This window comes from Salmo salar, chromosome 29 (assembly GCF_965601325.2).
Source record: "Salmo salar chromosome 29, fSalSal1, whole genome shotgun sequence".
NCBI lineage: Eukaryota > Metazoa > Chordata > Actinopteri > Salmoniformes > Salmonidae > Salmo > Salmo salar.
The window spans coordinates 23,235,672-23,247,817 of NC_138319.1; the positions used below are offsets into that span (position 1 = coordinate 23,235,672).

Below are 12,146 nucleotides of genomic sequence, written 5' to 3' on the forward strand. Positions count from 1 at the left end.
CTGTATAGGAGTGTTTAGATAGGAAAAGGCATCTGTAGTAATAGTACGTCGTGGGGACATCTAGGCTAATGATGGTATACCATAGTAATATCCTGCCTGTGTGTTAAGCTACTACTAGAGGTTAAACACTGGCTTGTGAATGCAGCAAGAAACCCTTATATTGACTAGCCTAGTCTTGATATTTATTTGAGGAGTTACATTTTATTGAATAAAGGCCACTAGGCTAGCTTTTTTCCACCCTAGAGAATTGCTCAAATGCATTCATGTTAGTAAGCTGCTATTCTGACGTACATCGATATCATGGAAATGTTTGTGAAAGGCCAGAAATAGTAGTTTACCACGTACCAATTTTAACAGCATTTGAGCTATGCTCCGTCTCTTGAATATTGCCCATTTTGGAAGGGAGCATAATATGATTTGGAAATGGCATGCATTGTGTTTTCTACAGTTCTAGACAAGGCAGTGTTTGACATTTAGCAAAATATGAACAAACCCACTCTGTTCACTCAAGGCAGGCAGAGTATTTGGCTTTTTCTTAGGACGCTGATGAATGATACCACTTGTGAATCAAAGGACAATTCATTGTGATCGATCAGCAAGGATTCTTAATTAAACACACTGAAGCTCACAAGTGTCTATCTCCTTTACAGGGAAATCTTCCTTGACTATACAGTTTGTGGAAGGCCAGTTTGTCGACTCATATGACCCAACTATAGAAAACAGTAAGTATGTGTGTGTGTGTGATCTCATTCCCTCTCCCCTGCTGCTGGCCTGTGTTGGCAGGACTAGCCACCCACCCAGGTCTCTGAGTTCTGCTGGACCACAGCCAGGTGCATTTATCTACACTCCTCATTCATGGTGAAGCTCACCCTACACACACCCATACAGTACCAGTCAAGAGTTTGGACACCTACTTATTCAAGGGTTTTTCTTTATATTTAATATTTTCTACATTGTAGAATAATAGTAAAGACATCAAAACTATGAAATAACACATATGGAATCATGTAGTAACCGAACAAGTGTTAAACAAATCAAAATATATTTTATATTTGAGATTCTTCAAAGTAGCCACCCTTTGTCTTGATGACAGCTTTGCACAGTCTTGGCATTCTCTCAACCAGCTTCACGAGGAATGTTTTCCAACGGTCATGAAGGAGTTCCCACGTATGCTGAGCAGTTGTTGGTTGCTTTTCCTTCACTCTGCGGTCCAACTCATCCCAAACCATCTCAATTTGTTTGAGGTCGGGGGATTGTGGAGGCCAGGTCATCTGATGCAGCACTCCATCACTTACATTTTTGGTCAGATAGCCCTTACACAGCCTCTCATTGCTCACCTAGCGCTCCGGCGCGCAACGCCGTTTCCTCCAGCTCCGCAAAAAATTGCTCAGCGCTCACAGAAAAAAAAACTGCCTCTGAATTCGCGCCATCATTTTTTATAAACAAATATAATTTAACTAACACCCCATCTGCCTTTGACTGTACAGATTGATTTTGGAAGTAGGCTATCGTAAGAAGCTTGGGCTCCCAAGTGGTGCAGCGGTCTAAGGCACTGCATCTCCGTACTAGAGGCGTCACTATAGACCCTGGTTCGATTCCAATCTGTGTCACAACCACCCATGATTAGGAGTCCCATAGAGCGGCGCACCATTGGCCCAGCGTCGTTCGGATTTGGCCGGGGTAGGCCGCCATTGTAAATAAGAATTTGTTCTTAACTGACTTGCCTAGGTAAATAAAGGTTAAATAAAAAATTCTACATTTCAACAACATATCATAGGCTTCGTCAGGACCCACCTGATGATATGTGGCGCTGTGTTAAACAACTGGTGTTTTCTCTAATCTATTGATGATCAGATACTTCAGTTGTAACTTGCTCTGTTGCGCTCACATTTTTTAAAGTAGATGGACAACTTTAGCCTGTTACAGACTCCTCTTTTTTTAACTATAAAAATATAAATACTGTATAAAGCATGTAAAGTGTTGGTCCCATGTTTCATGAGCTGAAATCAAAGATCCCAGAAATTCTCCATAAGCACAAGAACGTCTCTCTAATTTTGTTCACACATTTTCTTTACATCCCTGTTAGTGAGCATTTCTCCATTGCCAAGATAATCCATCCACCTGATAGGTGTGGTATATCAAGAAGCAGATTTAAATAGTATGATCATTACACAGGTGCACCTTGTGCTGTGGACAATAAAAGGCCATTCTAAAATGTGCCGTTTTGTCACACAACAAAATGCCGAGATGTTTTAAGCTTTTGAATAGGAGCGTGCAATTGGCATGCTGACTGCAGAAATGTCCACCAGAGCTGTTGCCAGATAATTGTTTTAGAGAATTTGGTAGTACATCCAACCGGCCTCACAACCGCAGACCATGTGTAACCATGCCAGCCCAGGACCTCCACATCCGGCTTCTTCACCTGCGGGATCGTCTAAGACCAGCCACCCAGACAGCTGATGAAACTGTGGGTTTGCACAACCGAAGAATTTCTGCCCAAACTGTAAAAAAAAAAACGTCTCAAAGTGTTCTCTTCATGGATGAATCTCTTTTTCAACTGTACCGGACAGATGGCAGACAGGGTGTATGGCGTTGTGTGGGTGAGCGGTTTGCTGATGTCAACGTTGTGAACAGAGTGCCCCATGGTGCCAGTGGGGTTATGGTATATGGGCAGGCATAAGCTATGGACAACAAACACAATTGCATTTTATTGTGGCGAAATCCTAAGGCCCATTGTCGTGCCATTCATCTGCCGCCGTCATCTCATGTTTCAGCATGATAATGCATGGCCCCATGTCGCAAGGATCTGTATACAATTCCTGGAAGCTGAAAAATGTCCCAGTTCTTTCATGGCCTGCATACCAGACATGTCACCCATTGAGCATGTTTGGGATGCTCTGGATCAATGTGTACAACAGCGTGTTCCTGTTCCCGCCAATATCCAGAAACTTCACACAGCCATTGAAGAGTAGTGGGACAACATTCCATGGGCCACAATTAACATCCTAATCAACTCTATGCGAAGGAGATGTCACACCGCGTGAGGCAAATGGTGGTCACACTAGATACTGACTGGTTTTCTCATCCACGCCCCTGCATATCTATATTCCCAGTCATGTGAAATCCATAGATTAGGGCCTAATGAATTTATTTCAATTGACTGATTTCCTTATACGAACTGTTGCATGTTGCGTTGATATTTTTTTCGGTGTATAAATCAACATGTCTCCAGTGCTGCTGCATGTGCTCATGCGTTATCTTGCTATCAATTACACAGGCTGTGACCTATTTCTTGGTTGACTTATATCAACATCGCTGCGCATTAGTGGTGGGGTAGGTTAAATAAATACAACAGAATAGGCCTAATTAAAATAACAGTGAAGGAAATGAAAAATGCTTGGCAGAGCATGTCCAGAGCTTGTGACTGAGCGGTACCAGAGCGAAATTGGAGGGAGAGAAGGCCTATGTGCCAACATTTTTTGAATCCGATCTACGCTCCAGACAAATTATGTACGCTCCGCTCCTCGCTCCACTCCCCTCACATCCTCCCACACACACACACACACACACTGCTGAAACCTGCCATGTCAATGACCCTTCCTGATACCTTTAGCATTTTTATGAATTGGTTGTATAGGTGGACTCAACGCCACAGCAGGTCATTTGCATAGAGCAAAAGGGATGAAGAGCCAGGGGAGCTTTTCGGACATTAGTGTTCTACCTTACCCACTTAATCTCATATAGCTACAGTCTATCATATACGAGGCCTCAAACTATTTATACCCCTTGACTTATTCCACACTTTGTTGTGTTAGAGTCTGATTTCAAAATAGATTTTTCTCACCCATGTACACACAATATCCCATAATGACAAAGTGAAGATTTTTTTCAAATGAAATACAGATATATCTTATTTACTTAAGTATTCACACACCTGAGTCAATACATGTTAGAATCACCTTTGGCAGCGACTACATTATTTTAATATTTTAATTTATTTAACCTTTTTATTTAACTAGGCAAGTCAGTTAAGAACAAATTCTTATTTACAATGACGGCCTAGGAACAGTGGGTTAACTGCCTTGTTCAGGGGCAGAACAACAGATTTTTACCATGGCAGCTCGGGGATTCGATCTAGCAACCTTTCGATTACTACTGTGAGTGTTTCTGGGTAAGTCTCTAAAAGCTTATTTTCTAAATTCTTCAAGCTCTGTCAAATTAGGTGTTGATCATTGCTAGACAACCATTTTCAAGTCTTGCCATAGATTTTCGAGCAGATTTAAGTCAAAACTGTAACTCGGCCACTCAGGATCATTCACTGTCTTCTTGGTAAGCAATTCCAGTGTAGATTTGGCCTTGTGTTTTAGGTTATTGTCCTGCTGAAAGGTGAATTCATCTCCCAGTGTCGGATGGAAAGCAGACTGACCATGATTTTCTTCCAGGATTTTGCCTGTACTTAGCTCCATTCTGTTTCTTTTTTATCCTGAAAACTCCCCAGTCCTTAACGATTGCAAGCATACCTATAACATGCAGCTACCACTATGCTTGAAAATATGGAGAGTGGTACTCAGTATTGTGTTGTATTGGATTTGCCCCAAACACAACTTTTGTATTCAGGACAAAAAGTTAATTGCTTTGCCACATTGTTTGCAGTATTACTTTAGTGTCTTGTTATAAACAAGATGCATGTTTTGGAATATTTTTATTCTGTACAGACTTCCTTCTTCTCACTCTGTCAATTAGGTTAGTATTGTGGAGTAACTACAATGTTGTTGACCCATCCTCAGTTTTCTCAGATCAGTCATTAAACTCTAACTGTTTTAAAGTCATCATTGGCCTCATGGCGAAATACCTGAGCGGTTTCCTTCCTCTCCGGCAACTGAGTTAGGAAGGACGCCTGTATCTTTGTCGTAACGGGGTTTATTGATACATCATCCAAAGTGTAATTAATAACTTCACCATGTTCAAAGGGATATTCCATTTCTTTACCCATCTACCAATGGGTGTCCTTCTTTGCGAGGCATTGGAAAACCTCCCTGGTCTTTGTGGTTTAATCTGTGTTTGAAATTCACTGCTCGACTGAGGGACCTTACAGATAATTGTATATGTGGGGTATAGACAAGGGGTCACAAAAAAAATGTATGTTAAATACAATTATTGCACACAGAGTTCCATGTAACTTATTATGTGACTTGTTAAGCACATTTTTGCTCCTGAACTTATTTAGGCTTGCCATAAAAAAGGGGTTAAATACTTATTGACTCAAGACATTTCAGCTTTTAATTTTTTATTAATTTGTTTAAAAAAAAAAAAAAAAACATAATTCCACTTTGATATTATGGGGTACTGTGTGTAGGCCAGTGACTCAAAATTTCAATTTAATCAATTTAAAATTCAGACTGTAACACAACAGAATGTGGAAAAAGTCAAAGGGTCTTAATATTTTCTGAAGGCACTGTAGGTAGACACACTCACACCAACAACACAGGTGCACGCATGCGCAGGCATACACTCACGATTAGGGCTGTTGTGGTGACCATATTACCGCCACACCAGTCGGTCACAAGTCATGAAGGCAGTCAAATTCCACATGACCATTTAGTCATGGCAATTAGGCTTCTCCAAGCTCTGATGCTGCTGCTGGTCCTTAGTAGCCTACCAACCTTGCTATCTGCCTGGTACTCAGCGCTCTGTTGTACTCTAATCACTCTGACATCAATACAAATGTATTCGAAAATCGAATCAAACACTTCATGTGAGCTCATGTTGTGCAACATTCCCTATTCCCTAAAACATCCTGTGGCGAACTGCACTAGCATCGAATAGTCCCCGCGATATGCAACTGTTCAGGGAAGTCAGGAACCAATACCCGCAGTCAGTCAGGAAGGCAAAGACTAGCTTTTTCAAACAGAAATTTGCATCCTGTAGCTCTAACTCCAAAAAAGTTTTGGGACACTGTAAAGTCCATGGAGAATAAGAGCACCTCCTGCCAGCTGCCCACTGCACTGAGGATAGGAAACACTGTCACCACCGATAAATCCACGATAATCTAGAATTTCAATAAGCATTTCTCTACAGCTGGCCATGCTTTCCTCCTGGCTACCCCAACCCCAGCCAACAGCTCCGCACCCCCCGCAGCTACTTGCCCAAGCCTCCCCAGCTTCTCCTTCACCCAAATCCAGATAGCAGATGTTCTGAAAGAGCTGCAAAACCTGGACCTGTACAAATCATTTTGGCTAGACAATCTGGACCCTCTCTTTCTAAAATTATCCGCTGCTATTGTTGCTACCCCTATTACCAGTCTGTTCAACCTCTCTTTCGTATTGTCCGAGATCCCTAAAGATTGAAAAGCTGCCGCGGTCATCCCCCTCTTCAAAGGGGGTGACACTCTAGACCCAAACTGTTATAGACCTATATCCATCCTGCCCTGCCTTTCTAAAGTCTTCGAAAGCCAAGTTAATAAACAGATCACTGACCATTTCGAATCCCACCGTACCTTCTCCGCTGTGCAATCCGGTTTCCGAGCTGGTCACGGGTGCACCTCAGCCACGCTCAAGGTACTAAACGATATCATAACCGCCATCAATAAAAGACTGTACTGTGCAGCCATCTTCATTGACCTGGCCAAGGCTTTCAACTCTGTCAATCACCGTATTCTTATCGGCAGGCTCAACAGCCTTGGTTTCTCGGGTGACTGCCTCGCCTGGTTCACCAAATACTTCTTCTCAGACCGAGTTCAGTGTGTCAAATCGGAGGGCCTGTTGTCTGGACCTCTGGCAGTCTCTATGGGGTACCACAGGGTTCAATTCTCAGGCCGACTCTTTTCTCTGTATATATCAATGATGTCGCTCTTGCTGCTGGTGATTCCCTGATCCACCTCTACGCAGATGACACCATTCTGTATACTTCTGGCCCTTCTTTGGACACTGTTAACTAACCTCCAAACGAGCTTCAATGCCATACAACACTCCATCGGTGGCCTCCAACTGCTCTTAAACGCTAGTAAAACCAAATGCATGCTTTTCAACCGTTCGCTGCCCGCACCCGCCCGCCCGACTAGCATCACTACTCTGGACGGTTCTGACTTAGAATATGTAGACAACTACAAATACCTAGGTGTCTGGCTAGACTGTAAACTCTCCTTCCAGACTCATATTAAACATCTCCAATCCAAAATTAAATCTAGAATCGGCTTCCTATTTCGCAACAAAGCCTCCTTCACTCACGCCGCCAAACATACCCTCGTAAGACTGACTATCCTACCGATCCTCGACTTCGGCAATGTCATTTACAAAATAGCTTCCAATACTCTACTGAGCAAATTGGATGTAGTCTATCACAGTGCCATCCATTTTGTCACCAAAGCCCCTTATACCACCCACCACTGCTACCTGTATGCTTTAGTCGGCTGGCCCTCGCTACATATTCGTCGCCAGACCCACTGGCTCCAGGTCATCTATAAGTCTATGCTAGGTAAAGCTCCGCCTTATCTCAGCTCACTGGTCACGATAACAACACCCACCCATGGCACGCGCTCCAGCAGGTATATCTCACTGGTCATCCCCAAAGCCAACACCTTTTTGGCCGCCTTTCCTTCCAGTTCTCTGCTGCCAATGACTGGAACGAATTGTAAAAATTGCTGAAGCTGGAGATTTATATTTCCCTCACTAACTTTAAACATCAGCTATCTGAGCAGCTAACCGATCACTGCAGCTGTACATAGCCCACCCAATCTACCTACATCATCCCCATATTGCTTTTATTTACTTTCTGCTCTTTTGCACACCAGTATTTCTACTTGCGCATCATCATCATCTGCTCATTATTTCACTCCAGTGTTAATTTGCGAATTTGTAATTACTTCGCTACTGTGGCCTATTTATTGCCTTACCTCCTCACGCCATTTGCACACACTGTATATAGACTTTCTTTTTTTAATATTTTTTTTTCTATTGTGTTATTGACTGTACGCTTGTTTATTCCATGTGTAACTCTGTGTTGTTTGTCGCACTGCTTCGCAGTTGTAAATGAAAACTTGTTCTCAACTACCTTACCTGGTTAAATAAAGGTGAAATATATATTTTTTAATAAAATAGGCTATGCAATTGAGGGAGAAAAGAGTGATGGCTGCTAATAAAAAGAGGAGGATCCCATCAGTTTTCTATAGGCTAGGCCTACTATATTTATGTATTTCTCAACTATAAATAAACTACGGGGGAAAAGTGTCCTCCATTCGCTATTTAAGTGCATAGATGACATGTATTTTTTTCCCGGTGCCCCTGTTTTGATACAGTTGCATGATAATGGTCCATTCTAAATCATAACAAATGTCACATATATTATTTAGTACAGTGCCTTGCAAAAGTATTCATCCCCCTTGGCGTTTTTCCTATTTTGTATTATTAAAACCTGTAATTTATATGGATTTTTATTTGGATTTCATGTAATGGACATACACAAAGTCCAAATTGGTGAAGTGAAATGAAAAAATAACTTGGTTCAAAAATATTATAACAGATAAGTGGTGTGTGCGTATGTATTCACCCCCTTTGCTATGAAGCCCCTAAATAAGATCTGGTGCAACCAATAACCTTCAGAAGTCACATAATTAGTTAGATTGCATACAGATGGACTTTATTTAAGTGTCACATGATCTGTCACATGATCTCAGTGTATATATACACCTGTTCTGAAAGGCCCCAGAGTCTGCAACACCACTAAGCAAGGGGTACCACCAAGCAAGCGGCACCATGAAGACCAAGGAGCTCTCCAAACAGGTCAGGGACAACATTGTGGAGAAGTACAGATCAGGGTTGGGTTATAAAAAAATATCTGAAACTTAGAACATCCCACAGAACACTATTAAATCCATTCTAAAAATGTTTAAAGAATATGGCATCACAACAAACCTGCCAAGAGAGTGCCGCCCACCAAAACTCACGGACCAGGCAAGGAGGGCATTAATCAAAGAGGCAACAAAGAGACCAAAGATAATCCTGAAGGAGCTGCAAAGCTCCACAGTGGAGATTGGAGTATCTGTCCATAGAACCACTTTAAGCCGTACACTCCACAGAGCTGGGCTTTACGGAAGAGTGGCCAGAAAAGAGCCATTGCTTAAAGAAAACAATAAGAAAACACGTTTGGTGTTTGTCAAAAGACATGTGGGAGACTCCCCAAACATATGGAAGAAGGTACTCTGGTCAGATGAGACTAAAATTGAGCTTTTTGGCCATCAAGGTAATGCTATGTCAAACCCAACACCTCAAACCCAACACCTCTCATCACCCCGAGAGAAACCATCATGGTGGCAGCATCATGCTGTGGGGATGAGTTTCATCGGCAGGGACTGGGAAACTGGTCAGAATTGAAGGAATGATGAATGCCGCTAAATACAGGGAAATTCTTGAGGGAAACCTGTTTCAGTCTTCCAGAGATTTGAGACTGGGACGGAGGTTCACCTTCCAGCAGGACAATGACCCTAAGCATACTGCTAAAGCAACACTCGAGTGGTTTAAGGGGAAACATTTAAATGTCTTGGAATGGCCTAGTCAAAGCCCAGACCTCAGTCCAATTGAGAATCTGTGGTATGACTTGAAGGAGCTGGAGAGGTTTTGCCTTGAAGAATGGGCAAAAATCCTAGTGGCTAGATGTGCCAAGCTTATAGAGACTTGCAGCTGTAATTGCTGCAAAAGGTGACGCTACATAGTATTGTCTTTGGGGGGGGTGAATAGTTATGCACGCTCAAGTTCAGTTTTTTTGTCTTATTTTTTGTTTGTTTCACAAGAAAAAATATTTTGCATCTTCAAAGTGGTATGGATGTTGTGTAAATGAAATGATACAAACCCCCCCAAAATATATTTGAATTCCAGGTTGTAAGGCAATAAAATAGGAAAAATGCCAAGGGGGTGAATACTTTCGCAAGCCACTGTATATGTAAAGACAAGATTAAATCAAGAATAGTCTGATGGGTGACAATATTATCCTATCACTTGAATTATATATTATCACTTGTAAATGATGCCCAGCATTAGAAACAATGCCTTTTTTTGCGACTTGTTCGAATCATAGTGTCACAAGCGTCGTATTGAAGAGACCAAAGCGCAGCGTGTATAGTGCTCATCTTAGATTTTAATGAATGCACTTCAAAACAACAAAATAACAAACGCTCAACAGTTCCGTCAGGTAATACAACTAAACGGAAAATAACCACCCACAAAACCCAAAGGAAAACAGGCTGCCTAAGTATGGCTTCCAATCAGAGACAACGAAAGACACCTGCCTCTGATTGGAAACCATACTCGGCCACACATGGAAAATGAAACATAGAAACAGAAAACTAGAACAAATTCCCCTAGAAACAAACCAACCCCAAAACACACAAAACAACCCCCCTGCCACGCCCTGACCATACTACTATGGCAAAATGACCCCTTTCACTGGTCAGGACGTGACACATAGTCGCACAGCTCATGAAGTCTAGCCCATAGGCCTATATGTTTTAATAAGGTTTGTATCACAACTAAAGTGGCCAAATAACTTCTTAATTTTAAGCACATGAATCCGCTTTACACGGGGGTGTAGAGCCTAACTGGCATATATAAGCAGCGCGTGAGTTTCATATTTGGGAGAGAACGTTTTCACCATAAAGATGCACCTTTTTATAATAAAAGCATTACATGCATAATTACATTTATGGTCACTTTTGATAATGGTGTTTTCCACTAATGGAACATTCGCGCTTATAGCCTACTACCATTTGCGCATTGCTGCACTTATAATGTGAAGAAATATCCTAATAGTTTATCAACATTTTAAGCTAAACGTTCTGATCTGTTGCATCAGCCACATTGCTTAAAAACATTTTTTGATGCTAGTGGTTGTATTAATTTGGAATCTATCGCATCCCACAACTGTCCCAGACTGTTTGGAATATTTATTTATCACATAGAATAGAATAGGTCAACCTTTGTACTATGGGGGATAGTAGATTGACATAGGCTAGTGCTTTTGCTGGTCGTTAGGCCTACTCATCTTGTTGGCTGACGAAAAGTAAATGTGGCCAGTTCATCCAATAACTTCAATATGCACCTCGGAATTGGATAAGGACAGGCGCAGTTGCGTCCCTGCTGTGTCTGTCTTCACTTGTAGCCTGTGAGAAAGACCCGATCACGTGACGGAGAGCTGTGTGAGTGAGAGACACTTCGGATTGCGCAGGACGCTCAGGGAGAAGGGCACAACGCAGCACTCCGGCCACAAAAAGCATGGATTTGTTTAGGGTGCATTACGGCCACAAAGGGGATGCTGCTGTGAAATTCGAGGCATTATCAAGTGCTTGTCAAATTGTAAATGAGACTATTGGAGTGTGTACAGCATGCGCAAAAAACAAAGCAGAGATCATGCCTTTCAGTCAACTTTTTACAAATCATCATTAGTCGCATCATGCAGCCTTACAATTTATTAAAAATCCAAACATATAGCCCAACGTTTGTAGAACAACTAAAGTTACATTAATAACTCTAAATTAAGCATATAGGAGTACCTATTTCTTTGTTAACCGCTCAACACAGAATAGCCGCATGTGCGCACTCCCTCAAATCGTTTGGAGAAAATATTTATATTTTATTCAGCTTTGTTCAGTTGTATTCTTCATACTATAAAATAATGCCACGGAATTATAAGCAAATCTTGTCTGTTAATTGAACTATTGTAGCCCACAGCCATTTGGCAGAGCCACATCAGGACCTAACTGTAATAAGTCTGAGTGTAGCTGGTGCAGAGGAGTCAGGCACAGGACAGCAGAGATGAGTAATACATGTCATTTTACTCAAGATGTACAAGACGAATAAACCTAGCCCACAATACGGACCGTAATTACAACAAACAATCACTCACAAACAAACATGGTGGAACAGAGGGTTAAATAATGAACACGTAATTGGGGAATTGTAACCAGGTGTGTAAGACAAAGACAAAACAAATGGAAAATGAAAAGTGGATCGGCGATGGCTAGAAGGCCGGTGACGTCGACCGCCGAACAAGGAGAGGGACCGACTTCGGAAGTCGTGACGCTAACATAAAGATAACTTAGTATTCTGTTCTTCTGAAATAGACTACATTTTCTTCATATCATCCTTCTTTAGACCTGT

At 41.8% G+C, this 12,146-nt stretch overlaps 1 protein-coding gene across 2 annotated transcripts in view; it reads left to right on the plus strand.

Moving 5' to 3' along the window:
- Positions 1-12,146, plus strand: part of LOC106590380 (GTP-binding protein Rheb) — a 35,537-nt gene that overhangs the window by 11,853 nt on the left and 11,538 nt on the right. The window contains exon 2 of one of the 2 annotated variants that reach the window (XM_014181352.3): positions 651-722. The exons of the other annotated variant lie outside the window; for it this stretch is intronic. Within the exon in view, the coding sequence (XP_014036827.1) occupies positions 651-722 (72 nt within the window). The remainder of the gene's footprint in view (positions 1-650; positions 723-12,146) is intronic. 2 annotated transcript variants of the gene reach the window in all.